The sequence below is a fragment of the Xiphophorus hellerii genome, chromosome 11 (assembly GCF_003331165.1).
Source record: "Xiphophorus hellerii strain 12219 chromosome 11, Xiphophorus_hellerii-4.1, whole genome shotgun sequence".
Classification (NCBI taxonomy): Eukaryota; Metazoa; Chordata; class Actinopteri; order Cyprinodontiformes; family Poeciliidae; genus Xiphophorus; species Xiphophorus hellerii.
Window position 1 is genome coordinate 6,539,385 of NC_045682.1, and position 23,015 is coordinate 6,562,399.

Sequence of the window (23,015 nt, forward strand, 5' to 3'; positions counted from 1 at the left end):
GAACTTTGAGTGCTTTCGATTGATCAGTTTGGTTGATATTAGTGTCTTCATGCATTATTTCAAAAGAGAACTCTTCATCAATCTTTTTCTTCAAATACTTATTGTCATGATTACCATAGCTACGTTTCTTTCACGCCCCCCATTTTCAGGTCTCTCCCCCCCCCCCCCCCCCCCCCCCCCCCCCCCCCCCACAGGGCCGCAGTCGCCCTGGCTGCGCCCCTGGCTGCATACAGTACAGCTGTGGGCTACTGTATTTGTGTTCAAACAGCTGGAGAGAGGGCAGTGTCGGTCACCTTTCGTTCCCAACACTGTAAGGCAGCAGTAGCTCGACATGAGACAGCCCCCTAGGTGTCTCACTTTCTCAGCGTTTGGACGGAGCGGAGCGCATGCAGCGCCCGGCCCCGGCTGCCCGCCTGCCTGCCTGCCTGCTGCTGCTGCTGCTCGTCTGGCTGACTGGCTGCGTTGACGTCAGCACCGTGTTGATTTGCTGAGGCGAGAGAAGAAAGGAGTTAGTGCGTGTTGAGAGAGCGGGTACTGCGAACTGCCTTACTATGCTGTAGCCCCAACCCCCGTGCACTTCACGGAGTCAAAACGTGCAACTTAGGTGAGTACCGACCCGGGCTAAACGCAGCTGCGACAAGTGCCAGACCCGCTTCTCTGCATGCGCGTCCCTCTGTGTGTTCCGCGTACTTTCATTCACCATATGGGATGTTTTCATGCGTGTTTTTTTTTTTTTTTTTTTTTGCTCGCAGCGCCGCTCTCCGCTGCGCCTGTCCTCGCTCAACCTTGCCGCTGAAGTTGCCAGCGGACGCCACTTGGGCTCAGCCAAGTTGGAGAGTTCTGGCTGGGAACAAGTGTGTACCTGGTCGCGCTGCAAGGTGTGGAAGTTTGCATGAAGCCTGTTGTGGAGATGTTAAGGTTGACGTGCGCCCCCCCACCCCATGCCCTCCACCCACCTTCCCCCAGCCCCTCTGCCTCTCTCTGTGTTGTCTGGTTAGTATTCTGGAGATCGCAGTCAGAGGACGTGAGGTCTGGCTGCTTCACCGGGAGCCAGACAGCACATGACGCCGCGCGGCGCGTCACTTTGCTAGGGAGAGGGGGCCAAAATATATCGCTCCGCTCGTTTTAATTTGAGTCAAAATTACGCAATTTCCAGACAGACGCGCTCTTTTCCCAGTCCCCGCGTCTCCAGGCGCACCAGCCTGGCTCATTTAGCTGAGGTGACATCACGGTGAGGACTGGAGACACCGGTCTCTATTCACAAAACAAACCCAAAACCCCCCACGCAGCTCCTGCTCTGTCAGGCTGTTAATTGATTGGCAGCCAACTGGATGTTTGATTGGTTATCAATAATCGCTGTGAGGTGGGTGGAGGGGGGCTGGACTGGTAACAGAAGCGATGGCAAGTTGATTTGTTATCGAATGTGTCTGATCGTTCTCTTCCCCTTTTCACTCCTTCCCTCTTTATCTCCACGCAGCGGCAGAGACCGTACCTGCCCCCCTCTTTCATTCCGCCACCTGCGCGTTGATCCCGGCTTGTTCTCCGGGTCTCAGGTGGACTTCTTGAGGCAATAAAATAAATAAATAATAAAAATAATAATAAACACGCCACGGCCAGTCTCTGAGATTGGACCGTTTATTTATTTTTCTCTGCGCTTGTTGTGTGTCAGAGTGGAATATTGAGCGCTGTTTATCCTTGTTGTGGCTGCCTCGTCAAGGCGCGCAATGGCAGACAACCCGTGATCTGATCGATTCTGCTGCTTTTTTTTTTTTTTTTTTTTCTCCCCTGTGATGCCTGCCTAATATGGTCATTGTCAGCGATCTATACTGTCCTCTGGGGAGACAATCTCCACTGCTTTAATGTATTTAATGTAGTCCCCGCTCCTTTGCATAATGCATAACCTTGTGTATAATTTGTCTCCTACGGCCGGCTCAACATTAACGCCGTCTAGACGCTCCGCAGCCTTCTTCTTTATTAATAGAGACCAGACAAAGTCCCCGAGAACAGAAACGGGAACTTTACATCCCAGCGCAGAGCGCAACAAGCATCGACCATTTACGGGGGCCATAAATCGCTCCTATTGGCAAACATGTTATAAAGATAATGTTCGGTTTGAGGCATAATCTCTGTTTACAGAGAGAGACGGGAGGGCTCCCAGCTAGAGGAATACCTGTGGTTTCATCATTACCCCCACTCCTAATCGATTTGGGTTAATTTCCCCCTCCAACCCCCCCAAAAAAAGACAACCGGTCCACGCAGTGGTGGGATCATTTTCTGTGATTCAGGGCGCAAACAATAGGTGCCAGCATCATTTAACATCACCGCAGCCTGCTCCACTTTGGGCTTATAGGAGTAGCTGAACAGTTTTGTTTTCAAGAATAAAAATAGGACGTTAATATAAGGAGTTTTCAGGTGACAAATGTGACTTTTCTCTTTGTAGGCCTTATATTGACTGCTGCAGAAAACAAATTCAAATGAGGTAAAGTTTTAAAAAGAGACGTGCACAGATCAGACTTTTTTTTTTTTTTTTAATTCCTGTGAAACACTAGTTACGGCTTGAGGAAAGTCTAACTTTTACGTTCTCTAGCTATTTTTGTAAAATGTTTCAACAAGCTGAATGGAAGATTTTGAAATAAGGAAGTTTTTAAAAGGCGAGATGCACTGATCAGACTTTTTCTCTTCTTTACTGATTTCTGACTGAGGAGAATGATCAATTTAAAAAAAAAAAGTCTTACTGGTCCGATCTTGTCCTGGCGACGACTGTTTTCCTCTCTTAAAAAAAGAACACATTAAATGAACTCCAGTTTCATTAATACAGGTAGTAGTTTAGAATCCAATTTTCTTTTTTTAAAAATCATCAAAGCATGACTTGATGTGATCTGAAAAATATACACTTTAAAAAGTGCATCAAAGTTGGCAATGGACAACATGCTGCCTGTTCAGAAACCAAAATCAGTTTCTTTGATATTGAAAAATTTGACCTTTTCTGGATTAAATGCCAGTAAAACAAAGAATTTCCCAAAATGTTAGTGTGATAATGTATCAGAAAAACAGTTTCCACCTGGATATATGTTTTTGAGCTTGGCAATAATCAGAGGAAGGCTTGACTCATGAAAAAAAATCTTTTAATTCAAACTTCATGCAGCATATATTTTTGCTTTATGTTTTAACATCATAATCAGTCAAATGTGGTGGGCTGGATCTTGAAGAAAATTTTGTAAACCTCTGTTGGGCAGAGAAAAATCAGATCGGTTTTTTGATGGATTTACATTGTGGGATTTCTTAGTTGTGTTGCATTTAATGAACAAGGAAAACAATCTGACTTTTTCAGTAACTGACCCTCAGACCACGGGTCCGATCTTCAGCCGATTGATTGCGTTTAAGTCTTTTATTTTTCAGTCAGAGCTGTCCTTTCTCATAAGACTCACCTTCTATGAACTCAGCCAGAAACTAGGTCAGTGGAAGTGGTAGCTGGTAGCTTCTCCTCCTTTTCTTTCATTCATGCATCATCTGTTGTTGCAACAGTGTTTATTTAATTGGACCCGGGGAGCGGCGTTGCTGTAACTTCACGTCGGGCGAATCTGAATGCAGAAATGTCCAATTTTTAAAGTGCAATGTCGCCTCAGGGCTGCTAATTGAATCTGGACCTGTCCTCGTTATTTAGCGTGGGTCAAACATGCTTTAGAAATAAGGTGGAGCAACATGTTGCCCTGTTAACTTGGATAATGAAATTACCGACAGTCAACAGACATGTTCATTCATTTGAGATTTTAAGCGCCTGAGAGCGGAGCGGAGACGAGAGAAGAGGAGAGGAGAGGGGCGTTAAGTGCAGCAGCGTTGTGTGCCTTCGCCTCATCCTGCTTTCTTTTTCCACCCATTCCTGGCCGCTGCTCTCTGCTCCCGTCTGTGATGAGAATACTGAGTAAGATGCTATTTAATTTCAGAAAGGCTGTCGACTGTCGCTGCGAGCCAAGCGGCGGAGTGAAAGCCCCACAATTCACTCTTGTTTAACTGGTGTACATCCCCATCAGATAAGCAAATGAAGACATCTTTTTAGCATAACATATGTCGGACTGATTGGTATGCAGGGGGAGCCTGTTGGACAGCCAGCAAATTGTCTCCTTTTAGAAAATACTGTCAATACCCTGTGCACATTCTCAGAACAATGCCGCTGCACAGATTGTTTACCGTCCCTGCAGGATATTTGCAATCTGAGACTCCAGTGGCCTCACACTTTTCCATTTGCATAATAAATTGAGGTGTGTTGTGAATACATACACTGTCACATTAAATGTTTGACATAACCTTCCTAATGTGGTAGAGAGCCTTCCACTTGTTGAATTTGAAGCAGTTTTTCCTCTCATAGATTTCTTCTGTTTCTGATGGAAAATAAAACCATCCAAACTAACCCAGAACAATCCGAAAAAGCATTCGCACCCTAAACATAGTAACTGGTTGTGTCATCCTACAGTGAAAGTGACTCTTTTCAGATCGTTGTCTTGCTGCATAACACTAGAGAGCTGGAGCTTTAGGCTTTAGCTGATGGCCAGATAGTCTCCTTCAGGATCTTTTGCTCTAGAACAGAATTCATGTTTCATCAAGTACAGCAAGTTGTTCTGAGGCTGAAGCAGCAAAGCGGACTCAGACCAACACACCACCGCTGCTGTGTTTGACAGTCTCCACAGAATATTTGCTCCAAAAAATCTTGGAGTTCAAGATATTTGTTGGTAAATGTGAGACGAGCCTTTGTGTTCTTTTGGGCCAACTGTGGTTCTGGCTTTGCAGCTCTTCAATGGAGGCCCTCCCTCTCTCTCTCTCTTCCTATTGTTGAAGTATGATCTCTGACCTTAACTGAGGCAGTGAGACCTGAAGTGCTTTAAATGTTTTTATGATTTTTTTGTGACCTCCTCTGTATGAGTCACAAAAAAAAACGTAATAATTTTGTTGGGATAATTGTGTTAGTCCAGACTCTCTCGAGATGGTTCTCTGGTCTTCCATGCGTTCTCCATTTGTGGATAATAGTTTTCACTGAGATTCTCTTCAAAATGTCTTCAGCTCCTTCTCCATTGTCAAGTCTCACTCTGACTAGTTAATGTCTGGTTCAGTTCTAGGCAAGTTGGGTGTGTCTTCATTGGAAGACACACCCAACATAGTTCCTCTCTATGTGGGCGTGAATATAGGCAGGAATGTGGGAGCATGAGCGCACAGGAGCCGTGGTTGTTGATGTCAGCTTGCATGTGTACCGTTGGGCAGCCGGTATATTGGTTCATTGTGGCTTGCCCTGTCCAGTTGATGTTGCATGTGGCCTTGCGCAAGTACCACCTTCGCTCATCCAGTGACGTAAATCCACGGGCCAATCAACAAATGCAATCTGCTGCTAATCAAATCGCTTCCAATATATAGCTTGGCCGGCTTACGCTAGTCCTGAGGTGTTTCCAGAAAAACTGGGAGGAACCACGCAGGATCTGCAAATGAAGACGAATCTGTGTGGGGCTGACTGGAGTAGAACTGGTTAAAGCCATGATTTTATTTTTCATCTGTCCTTGAATGTTTGTAGTTCGGGTTGTGATGCTTTAATTCTTTTGTTTGGACAACTTTTATTTAATTGTTTGACTCTATATAGGCCTGGAAGTAATCAGGCCTGGTTTGGCTTTCCAGATACCTTCAGCTTTCCAAAAGTGTGTTTACTTCAATCTATTTGTGTTTTTTTTGTTGTTTTTTTAACTTAAAAAATGGGCTCATCATTTTAAAATGGCTTTTAATGTTTTTTTCCAAGCTATCTTTATTCTGAAATGCATGTCAAAAGAGCAAAAGCTAAAATGTGTAAGTTCTTTTTCACACCTATATATTGATTCTATGATTTTTTTTATTTTGTTTGTTTTCTGTGCAGGTTTTAACTTGTTTACAAAGACAGTCAAAAGCTCTCCTGAACGGGGGAAGGCGAGCCTCATGAGTCAGCCTCGAGTATTGCATCGACAAAATGGATTTAAGTAAAATGGGTGTGATTCAGCTCCAGAACCCCAACCATCCCACCGCCCTGCTGCAGAAGGCCAACCAGATGCGCCTGGCCGGGACTCTTTGTGATGTGATCATCATGGTGGACAGCCAAGAGTTTCATGCTCACCGGACTGTGCTAGCCTGCACCAGCAAAATGTTTGAAATCCTCTTCCACCGCAGCAGCCAGCATTACACCCTGGACTTTCTTTCACCAAAGACTTTTCAGCAGATTTTGGAGTATGCTTACACTGCCACTCTCCAGGCCAAGGTGGAAGACTTGGATGATCTTCTGTATGCAGCTGAGATCCTGGAGATCGAGTATTTAGAAGAACAATGCCTAAAGATTCTGGAAACCATCCAGTCCTCGGACGAGAACGACGTGGAGGTCAGCGCTAATGATGGCAGCACAGAGGAGGACGAGGAGCGCAAAGGCCAGAACGGAGCCAAAATCTCCAAAAAACATTCCATGGAGAGCTCCTACCTGTCAGGTACCCAACAGGCTCTCAACATGTCTGGCATAGTCGACCAGAGTCCCTCCGTCTCCACTTCCTTCAACGTCTCCAACCTGAGTCCCACCAAAGCCGCTGTCGACAGCCTGATGAGCATCGGCCAGTCTCTGCTGCAGCAGGGCTTCACCGGGGAGCAGCTCATCCACGCTAACTCCCACCACCTGATGTCTGAGATCAAGACCGAAAACATGCAGGTGGACATGGGTGGGAATGGCCATGAGAGCCCTCAGAACATGGAGTCCAGCACCTCCAGCAATGGAGAGCGAAGCGGCGAAGACAGGAATCGAGACGGACCCGGAACCCCGACTAGGAGCAGCGTGATCACCAGCGCCCGAGAACTGCACTACGTCCGTGACGACAGCATGGGCGACCACCAGGCCGAAGTCAGTCAGATGGGGCTGGAGGCGATGGCGGGGATGACGGAGAAACACCTGGCCTCACTGTACTCCTTACCCGTTAACCACAAAACAGACGCCATGATATCCATGCCGGTGTCCATGGCCTCCGCTCTCCCTATGTCTCCGGCCCTGGCTATGTCTATGGACTTCAGCACCTACGGGGGCCTCCTGCCGCAAAGCTTCATCCAGAGAGAGTTCTTCAGCAAGCTCGGGGAGCTGGCAGTGGGCATGAAACCGGACGGCAGGAACCAGCACGAACGATGCAACGTTTGTGGCGCAGAGCTTCCGGATAACGAAGCTGTGGAGCAGCACAGGTGAGTCACCTCCAGATAGATGAGCCTGAGAAAAATTTTAAAGATTGAGGGAAAAACTCTCTAAAATAAGAGCTTGGTTTTCAGACTCTGTCATATTTGTTTAGACGTTGCAATGTGAGTCACTGTGATGTGAGGCTACACTTTTGAGGAATCTTAAATTTAAACTTAAAGCCCAGAAAAATCATCAAAGTTTGATAGACCCACCTGTGTACTGATGCAGTCACAGACTTCCTATTCAAGCCAGTGGATCTCCAGTCAATATGAAAATGAATCACAACTCAACGGTGGTCAAAGACACCTGACTGCAGTATCTGTTTGTTGATATTTAAATGTGAAAAATCAAGTGAAAATGGGTGAACTACCATTAGCAGGACCACCAGACAACTTTTCTTCTCTTTCCTGTGAATCACTAAACGGTTACTTACCTTTACTACCACTCATCCCGAGAACTGCTTTACATATCTGTTACATGGAGTCACACAAGTTCTGGCACCTTTCAACAGGCATTCCAGCCCGGCATGACAGGAATTACCTTCTGCAGTTTATTTACATTGATTGTTGTGGCTTCAGAATCAGCATGTTTGACACTGTAAACAGTGTTTTATGGTTTAAGTTCAGTGTTTGTCGTCATCTGAAACCCAGAGAGTAGAATTTAGCTTTTATCAGTCTATAAATTGTTCCTCAGTTCCTCTTTAGGTTTGTTGGTGTGTTTTATTACCAAACTGTCATCTCTTCAACTCATGTTGTTTTTTTCAATGATAACGACTGAAATAATGGGACAATAATGGGATGACTGAAAATGTCTCGACAGCATAGTGCTTGCCTTCACATAGGTGTCTTCTAATTAGGGGTGGACAAATAAATTTCCTGACCTATAAATTGGCCCAGATTGTTTTAACTTTGACTGACAAGAGAGACCAATCTTATGCTGTGTGGAAAGGTCTGAAAATCTGCCACTGTGTATTTTATTCATGTCTGGATGTGTGCAGTTAACAGTAGTCACTCTACTGTTACCAGCTTAGAGGCTTTGTTGCTTTATGTAGTGACTTTTCTGACAAAAAAAATCAGCATGGAACAAAATCGGAATTGGCTGGCCAGGCTTTTAAAAGATGATTGGCAAGAAAACTTGAATTGGTGCACCCCTCATTCTAATTGTTGAAATACACACAGATACCTTTTGTGACTAGCTTATACTCGCGACAAAAGCATACAAGCAGGTAGCGCATCACTAAATGTTCGATAGACTTGTAAAAACAGCAAAAAAGTTTGACTTTTGCAGTCAAACTTTGTAGTTAAGACTTATTCTGGGATTTGACTTCTTCTGTGGAGTATTTTTTATTTTATTTTTTGCTTCCAGTGGTTTAATACAGGCAAATTTATCTGTAGCTTCATCTACTGTTTAAAGTAAGAACTGCAGCATCTGAAGTGCTGGTATATACTGTAAGTCAACAGGGCATTTTTCACAGTCAAATTATCTCAAGACAGCTGCTATGTGGAGCTTAACTCTTCTCTTGTCGTCTGCTGGCCATTGGCTGCTCAGATTTTCCATTTTAATCGTTCTTCCATTCATTAAAATCTCAGTTTTCGGTGTTTTTCCATGCTTTTCTGTCTACAGTTTCCATTTTAGATTATTTCAGTTCTTCTCCTGAACAATGCCTGGAATGATCTGTAATACTCAGGTTGCACTACAATCCAGCATGATGTCTTTAAATAACGGCCACCTGTTTGACAGAATGAATGTCTTCACTGATCAGAATTCTCACAGGTTTGATTTTGAATACTGTTTAATTAGTGTTTCCATTATACCTAATTGGCAGGATGGATATCATGAGTGTTGAATCTGGCTTCTCTATTATTCTACTACATATACTATCATTTTTTTGACATGTAGAAATATGTCTACCAGACAAAGTGATATTTATTTATTTGTTTATTGCAGAAGATAAATAGAAACTGAATCTAAGTCTATATTCACACAAGTCAATTAAATTATTATTATTTTTTTGCTGAAAACGCTTTTTTTTTTTTTGCTGTTGGTTGGGCGTTCATATAATGAACTAAACCTGAGTGCAATAAGACTTCTGTGAAAAGTTTAAGAGCCCATGCATGCACAGAAGAATGTAGATGTCACACAGCAGTGCTCTGTTTACGGAATTAATAATGATTTAAAAGTTTATGAGGCAGCGTTAGCTGACCGTATTGCCGCAAGATCATGGTAAATGGTAGTGTACTTGCATAGCGACTTATCAAGTCCAGAGGACCCTGAAGCACTTCACATTCACCCATTCACACGCACACACGCTGATAGTGGCAAACTACTGCCCGCTGATCACCACCGGCAGGGGAGGTGGGTGTCTTACCCAAGGACACAACAACAGAGGAGGGTGGAGTGGTGTTCAAACCAGCAACCCACCGATTGCGGTGCAAACTCCTTCCACTGTCACCATCGTAACACAAAGGAAGCAAACTACATAAAGCACAATTAATAGTAATGGCCTTTTGTGAAGCATTGACTGCAATTTCTGTATAGAGCTCTGTTTGGATGCGTAGTCGGACCAGGAGTGGTGGGATTGTGGTGCGATGTGCGTCACTGACACAGACTTCTCTCAGAAGTGTATCATTTTCAGCCGTTGTATATGTCCAGATTTACTGCTTCTTGCTTTTTCTGGTGCAGAATTCTGACACGTCTCACATTAATGACATTAACGTCAGATTAAATGCGGCATGACCGTTCAGACAGCATTAGATACATATCCGGATTAGTACCACATATGGGAGTGGCACAGATTGTATTTTTTGGGGTGAAAAGATTGAAATTGGGCTATTAAGACTGTGGCAAAAACATTGCCTTTACCTACTGTGTGAATGTCGCCTATCCACTTCTGGGCGATGTGCAGGAAGGAGAAGAAGTTTATAGATTGTTTTTTTTGTTTTGTTTTACAGCCAACAAAAAAGTTCCTCTGTTATGCTACATTTGAAGAATTCAGGTCCTTTAAATGTCAAACTGCAGTTCTGTGCAGCTGACAGCTCCGGCCAGGAGATTCACTCCTCCAGTAACTGCCAGGCCTGCCCAGGTGACTGCCGAAGCACTGCTGTCTCAACATTGTCCAAGACCATTAGTCACACCTTCCAATATGTGGGCAGCAGCCATCGAAGACACTTACCGCTGTGGGACCCCCTTGTCCTGGACCTGACTCCCTTCCCCTTTCCCATAACTGCACAAGGGGGTCCTTTATTGGCTTGATAATTGGAGTAGACGGTGAGCTCAGGAAATGAGTGCTGAAGCCGGGCCCTGAGACAACAAGGTAGTTCTGGGAGAGGGGAGTGGCAGCAGACGAGATATCAGCCCTGCAGCTTTCTCAGCCTGTTGAGTCAGTCGGCCTCGCTAACCTTGTATTCCTGGGATTTTAACAGTCCGACTTTTCCCCTTAACTGGAGACATTCTGCTGCATTCAAGGCCACCTTCTCACCCTGCAATGTTTGCTCAGATCAATAAGAAACGCAGCGGTTAAAGTTCAATCTTTAACCCCTTAAGCCGGTTCAGTCGCAGCTCCTAACTAAATGTGTCTCCCGGTTGTTTTTGGGAGGAATAGTGGAAATGACAGAACAGCTTTTTCTCATGAGAGCAGTGTCCTTGTTCAGAGCCTCTCACTAATGTTTCTCCACCATTTAATAACAGCAATGAAGTCTGTTACTTCTCTGGTGCTGGCAATTACGACTGAAAGCGTTTCTATTTGCTTGGCCTTCATGAAAAGTGCCCATTATTTATGATATAAAGGAGGAATTTGAGTGCGGACTGACTGTTGTTTCATGGGGAGAAGGTGAACATTCAGGTAGATTTCTGGCTGCTTATGATCAATTCTCCTCAAGCCTTTATGTAAGAGGCAGCAACTCACTTTGTTAATGGACAAGCTCCATCAGTCTCTGTCTTCTGGTGGGGTGGGTGGGGGTTTCGTGTGTGAAATGGTTGCCTGTGTTTCAAGAGGAATTTCATCAATTCGCTCAAGCTGGGAAATCTTGTATCAAAGGAGATTTCCAAACCGTTTCATGCATTGATCTTCTCGCTTTGCACCGTAGCATACTAATGGGTTAATTTAGTCTGGTTGATACACCGACACGACACTGTTTAATATTGCATGCGCTGTCCTGACAGCCTCCTGAAGTGTGGAAATCAAACATTGCATCATCCGCAGCCGTCCGCACATGAAAGAGCCGCCGCGCCGCGCCGAGATGCCTGATAATTCAGATGCTCTTCGTGTCCTCACAGATTCCTCTGTGGGTCGTCGAGCGGCGCATCAACTCCCTCTCCCTCGTCTACTCTCGTACAAACTGTTGGGCATTCTTCGTGTTTTATTTCAGACGGGCTGGGTTCTGTTTCGTTGGACTAATTACACATCATTTCCCCACAGCCACCGTGTCAGGGTCACCTCTGCCTCCCCCCTCCCTAGGAACAAGCGCATGAAAAAAGTTTAACCTGGGTGCACGCGGGTCAAGTCAAAACATGGGTGTAATTGTTTCCAGATGTGGCACGGGTCAGTGCTGTGAGGTGTCTGCGTGTGTGCTTTGGTGTTGCAGTGAATGCACCAGAAAGTACCCACTTCCTGAATAAATCTGCCCTTTGCCCCCTTCCATTCCTCTGTGCCCTGGATTATATCGCAAAGAACGGCACAGATACGCCGAGGCCGCTTCAGACATAGACCTGGAAACGTGTTATTTACTGCAAATCAGGCTGGAATGGAGAAAAACGGAGAGGAGCCGAGAGATAAGGGCAGTGTCCTCCACGGTTATTGTTGCCCCGGGTGAAGATGTGTAAAAAGTCTTAAAATATATGCCTTTTTTATTTCAGGAGCAAAGTCTGACACAGAGATTGTAGAAAAATCCTGCCTCTATTTGGATATCTTTCAAACGCTGTGTTCAGACATAAATTACTTCAACAAAATCTCAAGCTCTAATAGCTACAAATTAATGTAACTTCCTTATAAAATGAAGAGTTGCTTCTCTCATGCATTTTCAAAATGAGAAAAGACCAGAGAACATTGGCACATCCAGGAAGTGGATGTGCCAAAAAAGGGGTTGAGTGACCCGTCCGGGTCGGGAGGGGGTGCTGACCCGAGTGAAGGAGTATCTCATCTAGCTTCATAAGTGGATGGATATTTTGATAAAGATAAATGAATGATTATTCACTAGATACAGCCTGGATTCAACATTTATTAAATAGATCACTTTAACATCAAACAGTGTAATGATATTTAAAACTCACAAGATGAGACAAGATGGTATTTAGTTAGTAATACTTTCAAGAAAACTGGAAATATCTACATTTATGCTGCAAAAATGATTTGCTTTTTTTTCTGCATTTTTATTTATAGATTTCACCACAAACTCACCAAACTTTTCTGATTTTTTTCCTTCTCTTCAGACTGTGCTTCAACGTACCGCTAGACACGTTGACTGTGTCTAACAACCATCAGTTGTTATAGTGATACTTTCTGCCACTGTCTGTATCTGAGCAAATTGTAGTTCTTGTCTTCATGTCTTGTGTGTCACTTTGTTGCCATTTATTGTTCCAAATAAATAAGTAATTTGAGTTGTTCCGGCATCTTCTGCTCGACCTTCAGGAGAAAATCTCTAAATTTGGCATTCTGCAGTTTTTCTGACTATAATTTGTTTCCAGGTTTCTGCACTTCATTTCCAGTCCTGTTTGACGTTTATTACATTTGAAGGAAGAGCCTAAAACTAAATGTAGGGGCCACACTTTATAAGAGCCTGAGGTTAAGTTTTCTAAACATCAGCAATCCCCCGTCTGACCGCGACTTTTCCTTCCTCGCCCCAACCCCCTCTGCCCCGCCCCCACCACACTCTGACAGGCACATCATCATCAGCTCCATGCTGACGGGTCATAGATTTATTTCTTGAAGGCGAATGGACCGAGCGTTGTCAGGGCTTCAGGCCGACAAGATTACTGCAATATTTTAGTAACCCTTGCTCTGAGAAAGTAATCAACACTCGAGGGACTGGAGTGGGGAGGGTAATAGAGGAGGAAAACCTCCTTGTTTTTGTATTCTGAACACAGCCTTGACTCTATCTCTTTCACTTAATCGTACATTCTCATGCAAATGACTGACCCTTGCTGTAAGGTACGTCCCATATGTGAAGAAAGAGATTTCCCACTATAGAAGCTTTAAACGAAACAAAAAGATCAATTGCAGATCTGTCTGTGCTCGTATTTTATCCAGTTGTGTTGATAAAATTGAAGAAAATATGCTCTGCCTTTGCTCAGCTTCGTGTTTTATTGTCATCAGGCGTGCGGCTGGTGGGAGTGGTGGGAAATAATCACCCCCGCATTAACCTCCGCACGCGCACGCTCTCGTGTTCATTACTTTTCACACAAATTTCCCCTTCAGTCGCAGCAGCCAGCGCTCGCTCTTCCATCTCCTCTCCCCTTTTGTGGCAAAACCAGGGGGACGGAGGGCGCTCTAATACCCGGGGCCCCAGGTGTTTAAACAGCCAGCCCCAGGCCCTTATCTCTGCATATCAGAGTGAGACAGATAACCCTTGGCAATCTTTCTTAGTAAACCAAGAGCAGATTGAGGCCCGATAGCACTTCCAATGCGTTTGTTGCAGGTGATAACGAAGTATGCACACACAGGTGTACATATAGGCTGGACTCTGAAGAGAGGTCAAGGGAAGGTATAGAGATCGTTTCCAAACACACACTGACTCTTGAGTGGCTTCTTTGGCCACCGTCAACCATTAACTGCCTGTTTTTATAGTAGTCGCAGTAGATTGTTGGGTTCTATCGGCCTGCTGATAGCAATAACCTGCAAGAATCCAAAGAATAGAAGTTGGCGAATTTACTTGAGAAAGCTTTTGTTTGATCTGATTTAAGTGTTTGTGATATTTTCAGCTAATTTTACTTTGTTCTACAATAACAAATTGAGCTTCTGCAGCATATTAAATTGTAACATATTTGTCTCCTCAAGTATTTTTCTTTTCGTTTGATTGACTGGCAAAACACTGAAAAATCCCATTTGTTTTTCCATTTAATGCATCAAAACCAAAAACTCCCACTTTTAGTAGTCATTGAACACAACAGCAGTTTGTGTTCAATATTTACTAATGCGATACGTTTTAGAGTTGAGGAAAAATCTGCTAAAGTTTAGGAGGAACATGAAATGAAAGAAACTGTGCAATTGGCCCAAACCAGGAGAAGCTGAAGAAAACCAGAAATGTGTTCAGGCTGGCTAGAGCTGAGTAATATATTTAATAGAAACAGTCAACACAACATTAATGTGTGCAATAAACAACTGCCGAGATGTAATATTTGGCTGTTCAATTTAAGGTACCGTGAATTCTCCCTGTGCATGCGATGCATATTTGACCCAAATATAGACTTAAACATACTGAGCCTTGCAAACAATTAAACATCTCTTATTTTTATCTATATTTTGTCATCTTAGAAGCATAAACCTCAGTGTAATATGTATACATTTGTATTCAGTTTGTCCTCTCAGGCTGAATCAGATCCGATGGAGATTTTCATGGTTTCAAGTCTTCTGCTGGTTCTTCCTGTGTTTCCTGGACTTCCTGTTGTCTTCTTCTCTATTCATGGTGAAGAAAAGCATTCCTGAATTTCCCAAGTGTGGGACAAAAAAAGGATATTTCTCTGTTCCCACAGTATGTTGTTTGAGAAAAATGTGTTCAGAGTTGGGCTGAAAAGATTAATCTACCACACTGAGTTTTAAACATAGGCCAATAAGTTCAGCTTTAGTCTCATTGGACCAAAGCACCTTCTTCTTTATGATGCTGGTTGTTCTCTAATGCTCTCTAACAAACTACTGAGACCTTCACAGCCCAGATGCTGTAACTAAAACGTTAAACAGTAGAACTGCAGCATGGTGCAAATGTGAAGTAATGGTCTGCTAGCAATTTGTAATCATTGCTAGCTTTGCTGCCAGTGTAAAAAGTGATGCTAGCTTTAATGCAATCGTGACTTCCAGGTTTTACTGTTAGTGTCATACAGATTGTATTGTAGAAGTTTTAATAATGAGCATGTTTTCACAGATGTTGTGTAATGCCGTGTAAGTTCTCTGTGGCTAATTGAAGCTAGCTTTGTTGCCAAATTCCATCATTCTTTTTTTTGTTTGTTTGTTTGTCTTGCAGTTGGAATTTATTACAGTTTCATGAGAAATTCTAACCCCCCCGCCCCAAAACCAAACAAAAAAAACCCAAACATAATTTCCTAATTGCGCGCAGCCTTAGTATTACCAAAGAACATTCTCATTGGTTCATATCTAGTATCATTTAAACTGAACTATCTAGCAGTTCGCTGTATTATTATCATCAAATTGCAGAAATGCCAACTGCACGACTCTTGGTAACCCGGAGCATGTGAAGGCGATGCTGATTAAATATAGAAATAAGCCACAGTAAATGTCAAATGTATCATCGTCCAATTAGCAGCTGAGTAAGCCTTGGTAACAGAAGAAGCGTCTTTGGGGTAAATTTGCTCTTTTTTTTTTTTCTTTAACGACATGCTTCACTGAGTTCTGTTTACTTGAATGGCAGCAGGAGTATCAGTTTATGATGCGCGGCTGCAGAAAACTCCTAATGACGGGTGTCGTGTAGAAATGACAGACACCTAGAGCTGTGGTGCTGAACCCTAACCCAGCCCCCGTCAGCGCCAACAGCGCCATTATAGCTCCTCTGTTTTCCTTTGTTTAACGTCACGACGCAAATCGAGCCTCAGTCTGTACGGTGAGGATGAAGTGATGGAGGTATGGGCCAAACTTTCTGAAACAGGAGCCCCACAGGAGTAAGGGGCTCGCGGTCCCAACCTGTGAGGCTGTAAGCATTTTTCCTGACAACAAAGCATCCATTACATGACAGTGGATTACCCCCTATTTGAAATCACTCTGTGAGCCAAGTCTTCCCGGCTCATGCTCACAGTATAATCAGAGTACAAAAAACGCCTCTCCAGAAACCTGAGCCAGAGACGGCGGCAGAGGGCGGTTTGACGTCGTCTTCCTTTTTATCTTCGCACACAGGTGCTTCCTTTGCCCTTCTGGGCGGCGAGGTGTTTGTTTGTGCCCCTGAGGAGCTCCCGATTTGACCGGGCCCTCGGTGACGGCAGCTGCTGGCTGAGGCCCAATTATAGACAGGCTTTAAAAGGCTCTGGTTGAACCGTAAAGATTTACACCGCCATCGCTCTGATCTCAGATCTGGGCTCTGTCCTCACTGTCAGGATAGGGAGATGTATCGATTAAAGATTTAACACAGGGAGGGGATCCATCATGTGGAATCGGCTGCACAAACTACAAACACACACCTTAAGACACGTCAAGCTCTGGATTCTTATTCAGGCTGTTGATAGCTTCAGGTAAAATGGATTGTCTTCATTTTACTTTGGAAATATTGAAGCGTAAGGCGTCTCCAAACGGAGGTGGGGGTAGTTCTAATGGCAGTAGGGGGAAGTGATCTAATCAGCAGGGTGATTAAAACGGCTTCGTTGCCGAGATAAGAGGTAAGGGATGCACACGCGCGATAAAAGTTAGCGGCTTTACTTGGTGTGACCAGGTGCCTCAACGTTGCTCAGGAGATGTGGTCAGACACAGAATGACATCAGGGCCCCATCTTTTTCCTCCTCTGGGGCCCCTCTGGTCAGGTAGAAGGTTTGAGGTTCATATGCTGCTGTAGAAGTTGACAGAGTGTGTGTGCGGGCATCAGTGCAGATTGTGTTCAAATGTTAATTTCAAAGAATGTTTTAGCTCTGACTAACCAAATTTAATAATAAACAATACATTTATTTAAATGTGAGAATTCACTGACATCCATCCGTCTGGAAAAGGTTACAAAGTCATTTTTAAGTCCAAAATAAAGCCCAGAACACCATCTAAAGCTCTCACTGCTTCAGTTGAGGTCAGAGTTTATGATTCAAGAAGGAAAAAATGGCCTCCATGAAAGAGTTCAGAGACCCTAAAGAACACAAAGACTGGTCTCGCATTTACCTTCAGAAAACATCTTGATGAACCCCAAAAGTTTAAGAAAAATATTCTGTAAAAGATTTTGAAAGGCACACACATCTCCTTACGTCTATCCTTATGGTCCATGGATGCTTCCGACAACCTGCCTTGCATGATGGGACCATAAATTCTGTTCCTTCCAGAAACTCCTAAAAGAGAATCAGTCTTTCGGCCCCCATTTTTTCCTGACATTTCCCCGCATGCACTGTGACACTAAAGTTTAACATGTTTTATGCATAATTGCTCTTGGACAGCAATGTTGGGTCTCTTTTTTGAAACCTCAGGTAACATGATATGTCATACAGTATTCAGCGTCAAATACATTACGTGCATACATTATATGTTCTCTATCAATGCATTGGTAATAGAAAAGCTGTACAGTTTACATCCTGAGATGTATCGGTGATTATGTAGTTTGGTGAAAATACTCTCCTTCTCACTGGACTTCAAGATGTACATGCAGAGAAATGCACGCTATTGCCCCCTGTGGTTACAGATTATTATGGGTTGCAAAGTTTTTCCAGAAATGGAACTTTAAAGCTTAGTAAATGTAAAAGAAATGTGAATGTCTCCATTTGTCATTCTGCCCTCAAAGGTCATTTGCACACCTACAGGTTGAAGCAGAGATCGTTCTGAATAATCGTTAAATAAATAACCCTATCCCTAATAATAAGCTCAGGTGCACTTGGGTTGTCCGACACAGACACCCAAGAATCTGCTTTTGGAGTGGCCTAATCAAAGCCTGGACCTAAATCCAATTGAGATGCTCTAACATGGCCTTAAATGGTTGTTTGTGAAAAAAAATAAAATAAAATAAAATTCACCAAAGCGGCAAAATTACTAAAAATGTTTGGAATATTTCATATGTTTCTGTACATGCGTTGTGGCTGTTGAGGTGTGGGGCTGCTGTCCTAATTCAACTGCTTATCAGGTGAGATGCAGATGTGTTATCAGTCTTCACTTCCTGATGGGTATCTGGGGTCCCAGAGGCTGTTAGTCGTGCTGTAGTTTATCTACAAACGCACATTGAGCAACTATGAGGAAAGTGAAGGTTTAGGGAATATTCAGCAGAAGTTCATCCCTGTGAAAACTTTCCTACTGTAGTCCCGTTTGTGCATCATTGTCAACTTTCCAATGGAAAGCAACAAAGTCAATAAATTTTAGTTCAGGTTCATAGCGCCCCCCGTCTGTCCTCTGTTCTCCTGGACCTGAACGCTCTGGGTTCTAATCCCGTCGATATCCCATTAGCATCCCCTCTCTGGGTCCCCGCCACATGAAAGAAGATGTGTCGGTTCCTTCTCTCTGATTCTATCAGTCTGGCAGACTGTGAGCAGGGCCGCCACAAAGAGAAAATGTGCTCCAGCCAAGGGGCCAAACCGAGTGTGTGCGTGCGTGCGTGGGCGGGCCTGTGGGTGTGTGTGTGAAAAGCTACCATTGCCACCTCAGAGGCCCCTTAGCCTCCCTGGGAAGTATCAAAAACTGAACCCTTCGTGGCTTAAAGGGAGAGAGCTTCTAATTAGCCTCTTTGTTGCCACTTGAATGGTTCGCCAGAGATTGGCAAGGGGCCCCAATGGAGTGATATCAGCACGCTAGGAAGCTGGTCGTAAAAAATTAGCCCCTATTCTCCTCGACGTCACCTGTCACAAAGGAGCCCTCAGGTAGGAAAATGAGGACATGGCAACACCATGTAAGTTTTTTATCCAGCTCTTCAGGGCCAGGGGCGGCATGTTGCCTCAACAGGTGAATTTAGGATTCAACATGTATTACCTCACCGATGAAGTGGTCTCCCTCTTATTCATCGAGTCAAAACAAGTCCAAGTGTTGTCAAACTATTCAGCTTTTATGCAGTTTTTACAGTTCTTTCCTTATTAGATCTGGATTTATGACACTCAGGTTGATTGTACGTGTTATAAAACACATTTTGTGACATGTTGTAGTAACCAGGAACTTTACATGTCAAGACTTTGGCACAGAAAACAAGGTCTTTATTGTTAAACATTGGACAAAAATACGATTTTAGCTCTGGGGAAGGCAAATCTCTCTTTAAAAAACAAAACAAAACACATATTTAACTGTACTGATGATCATCAGACAGCGACAGAACGGTGAAAGACATGCGTCTCAAGATCGGGAATCGAACTCAGGACCTTCCTGTATATGGGGCTCCTGCTCTACCACTACACCACATGACGGCCCATTTAATATCTAGAAACTGGTGTTGGTAATGAGACCATACTAACACAGAGTAACAATACCATGGTTTCATTTGTGTTAACAGAATTCTTTTCTAATATTTATAATTATTTTGATTCTGATACATGGAAACACTTAAGGAAAGTTAAAGGACACATAAAGGAGTTTTAGTCATTTTCCAGCATCTGGTATGTTATTTATTCAACACATTGATTATTTAATTAGTTGTAGATATTTTAAACATAAAGGTTAAAATTATACTTATATATTTTATTTATATTTTCTGCACTTTGACTGGTTTTAATTCAGGGAGTTGAAAAGCTGATGTAATCTAGTTACTGTTTTTCTAGTGCCTTTTCTAGGAGGCACCTGGAAGCAGCAGTTAGCTTTTTGGGCCAATACTGCAAACCAATGGACACCAAAATTATATGCACATATGTAAAATCGACCACGCAGCACAATCCAGTGTGCTGCATCAGTGTCACTGCCCTCCTGATTGTTTGAGTTTTCCCAAATATAGTTTTCAATTTCCTAAAAATGACAACAGCACCAGAAATTTAATTTGAAGATTTCAAAGGGTACAGATAGCACGTGAAATTTCAGTCGTTTCAAAGGTGTAGTTTTCTTCTTTTTTTTACCCATGATTTTATAATGCAATAGATTAGAACCAGGCAATTTGGATGCAAAATTAAACGAGTGATATAACCATACCATAGCACTTTAAGAAATACTGAAGCTACTTTCATGTAATTAAAAAATGTGAAAACTTTCTCTGCTGCCTTTTAGATTTAACTGCATTAAAGCCATCAATGTGACGTTAAATAGATGAGCAACATGAATATTTCCTTTGGCAAAGGAGCCCTTTAATTGGATGCCTTTTCATATTTAAATGATCTTACAATATCTAATGGGCAGCTAGAATTGAAAATGATAGTGATATGTTGTGTTAAAGTGATTAGAAGCTCAGAACTACATGCCAGGTCTCTATTTTGGGTCTTTGACATGTCCAAGCATCAAAATCATTTATGTTTAAAAATATTTTTTGTGATGTATTGTACAACATTCTTCTTTAGTAAAATACCCACTTAAAATGTTGCTCTCTTAAAAGATGAGTTAGTCCCTTATCTTTTAAGAAATTACTAATGATGGAGATGATTGCCTTATCTCTATTAAAAAGGAAAACAAAAAATCCCTCAGACCTGACGTGGCAGCTGCCATGCCGCTCGGTGAGCGCCGTGGCAGCAGCACAATGAATGTCAAGGCGAGTCGCGGCTTTACCGCTGGCCGACACGTTTTAAGCTCCGCTGTAATCCAGGAGGGATCAGTTGGGTAAATCATGGCATAAAGCTTAAAACCATAATTGATTTATGTATTTGCTGACCGAAGACGCCTAGAGAGATTACCAGAGGGAGAGAGCTGATGATGGATGTGGCCGATACACCCCCGCCCCGCTCGCTCGTCGGGGCGAGGCAGGCGGTAAGGCAAGCAGGCAGGCAGTAGGGCAGTAAGGCTGGCTGGCTGGCTGCTTACGGAGTTGGGGATGAATTCAGTTAGACCGACGTTTTCCTGCTTAGAGATGAAGAATGTCTGGAAATAAAGGGATGCTTCATTAGGAGCAGTGCGGCACTTAAACTGTCTTTCTGCCTTTTTTGGGGGTGGGGGGGAGTTGGGGAAGAATAATTGAGGTCAAAAAGCTTTGTGTGGCTGTTTTTAGCTGTCTTTAGTTATTGTTGACTTGTTAATAAATATACTTCATTACTCTTACCTGCAAGTTTTATGTCCTGTAATTAGGGGTGAGTCATATGGACTTCAAGTTTTATCACATTTTGTGGTACTATTGTGATAACGATAAGAGTAACGATAAAGCAACTTATTACTTCTTTATTAGGTAACTGTCATGAAGTCAGAGCCATCATAGCCTCACAAACACAAATACTGCTTTTAAAAAAAACATTCCCATTTGTAACACTAAAGTGCACGCTGTTACTGGATTTAGCCATATTTTCAGATTTATTCATATTTACTGACACTTTAAATCAACAAACACCGGAGAACATGGTAAAACTTAACAATACGGATAGCTTTTTAAATGTCATTAATTTGAATTTATCGTGACAACAGTGAACCAAAAGAAATTTATCATGATATGACAAATGCTCACCCCTATTCTGGTGTATTAAATGGTCTTTGTTATTTTCCCATTATTAAGTTTTGAGTTTAAAGGGTTAAAAATACATCAGTACTTATTAGTATACAAGATTCTTTTTGTTGAATAATTAGACATTGCTTATCACAGTCATATTTGACCCATATATTAAGCAGAGGATCAGGCTGTATTCAGCTTTGAGTCCTGATGCACCATCAATCCTCTGTTCAGCGCTCACTGTCAGTCGTCTCCAAGGTCTTTCCTGACGGCTCCTAGATTGTTTTGTGTTTGTCTGTTTTTCTCTCAGCTTTCAAAGGAAAGTAGGATTGTTTAAAAAAAAAAAAACAGCTGGGGAGGGGGCACCCATTCCATTTCCTGGACTGATCGCCAAGGCGGGCGGCTCTGACATGTCATGACTCAAACGGCATCATTTCTGCCACCGCTGTCTCGCCGCTGACCTTACAAATGATGCTGTAGGCTCCTGCCATATGCCATTAAGCATGCCGCGCCAAGCAGGACGGGAGCTTTATCCCGCGCCTCGAACGCTCACCAAGCGCCCAGACACTCTCGGTCTCTTTGCTCACCTTTCGGAAAAAGAAAAGCGGATTACTGCGGCGGTTTTCCCCCCTCTTCCTGGCCTGGCTGTGTTTTTATTGCCTCCTGTAAGTGTTGGTCCGAGGCGAGGAGCTGAAGTTTCCCTAACAGGTGTTTGGGTGCTTATCACGGACGTCTGTGCCCTTATCTCTGGCCCTCAGCTTCCTGCATCCTCTCTGTTGCATGCCTCAGAGTGGGGATATATTTCACTTAGCCTCTGACCCGAAACCTTCCTCTCTATCTCTTTCGGCCTCCTTCCCTCCTCGTGCCAGCTCACAAGCTCACACACCGAAGAAGTGGCTTGCTGTTTGACAGGATGTGGCGTTTCATCATCTTTAACTCGCGTCTTATTGTTCTTATCTTTATCTCTATGTTGCACAAAGTCAGGAAGACGGGGCAAATCGTAACTCCTTTAGACTCAGAAAGCATCAAAGATTTAGGGAATCATTAAAAAAATGGCCATATGAGTAGTTTAACAGACATTCTTTTATTTTAGTTTTCCAATAAATCATACATTTATCAGCTTAGAATAGAGTTTCAGAACTAAAAGAAACAAAGTGCCACCCTCCAACCTGCTTCTCTTGTCGCAGAAAACAATGGATTTTCAGTGGAAATGCATTAGTGGCTTCAGCGCTGGGTGAGCTTTGATGCTTTTTTGTACCCAAGAGTTTGATCCAGCATTTTGTCAGAGTGATTGGTCTCAGCCTTTCGCCCCACCTCCACATTCCCTCCATCCTTTCCTGCTCCCAAGTCTCACAGCGGGACAAAGGCTAAAGTGTCTGTTGGATGGGGTTGTAGTGGTGTGGTGTGGTGGGTTGTGGGGGGGTGGTTGACCCCCTTCA

The 23,015-nt window shown here is 43.3% G+C and overlaps 1 protein-coding gene across 2 annotated transcripts in view; it reads left to right on the top strand.

Annotated features, from left to right (window-relative positions):
* Window positions 1–339: 339 nt before the first annotated feature.
* Window positions 340–23,015, top strand: part of zbtb16a (zinc finger and BTB domain containing 16a) — a 174,523-nt gene continuing 151,847 nt past the window's right edge. The window contains exons 1-2 of one of the 2 annotated variants that reach the window (XM_032575413.1): window positions 340–604; window positions 5,891–7,218. In XM_032575413.1, coding sequence (XP_032431304.1) covers window positions 5,981–7,218 — 1,238 coding nt within the window. In that variant the 5' untranslated portion in view covers window positions 340–604; window positions 5,891–5,980. Of the gene's footprint in view, window positions 605–770; window positions 879–5,890; window positions 7,219–23,015 lie in introns of those variants that run through there. The other variant, XM_032575415.1, reaches the window with a different exon arrangement.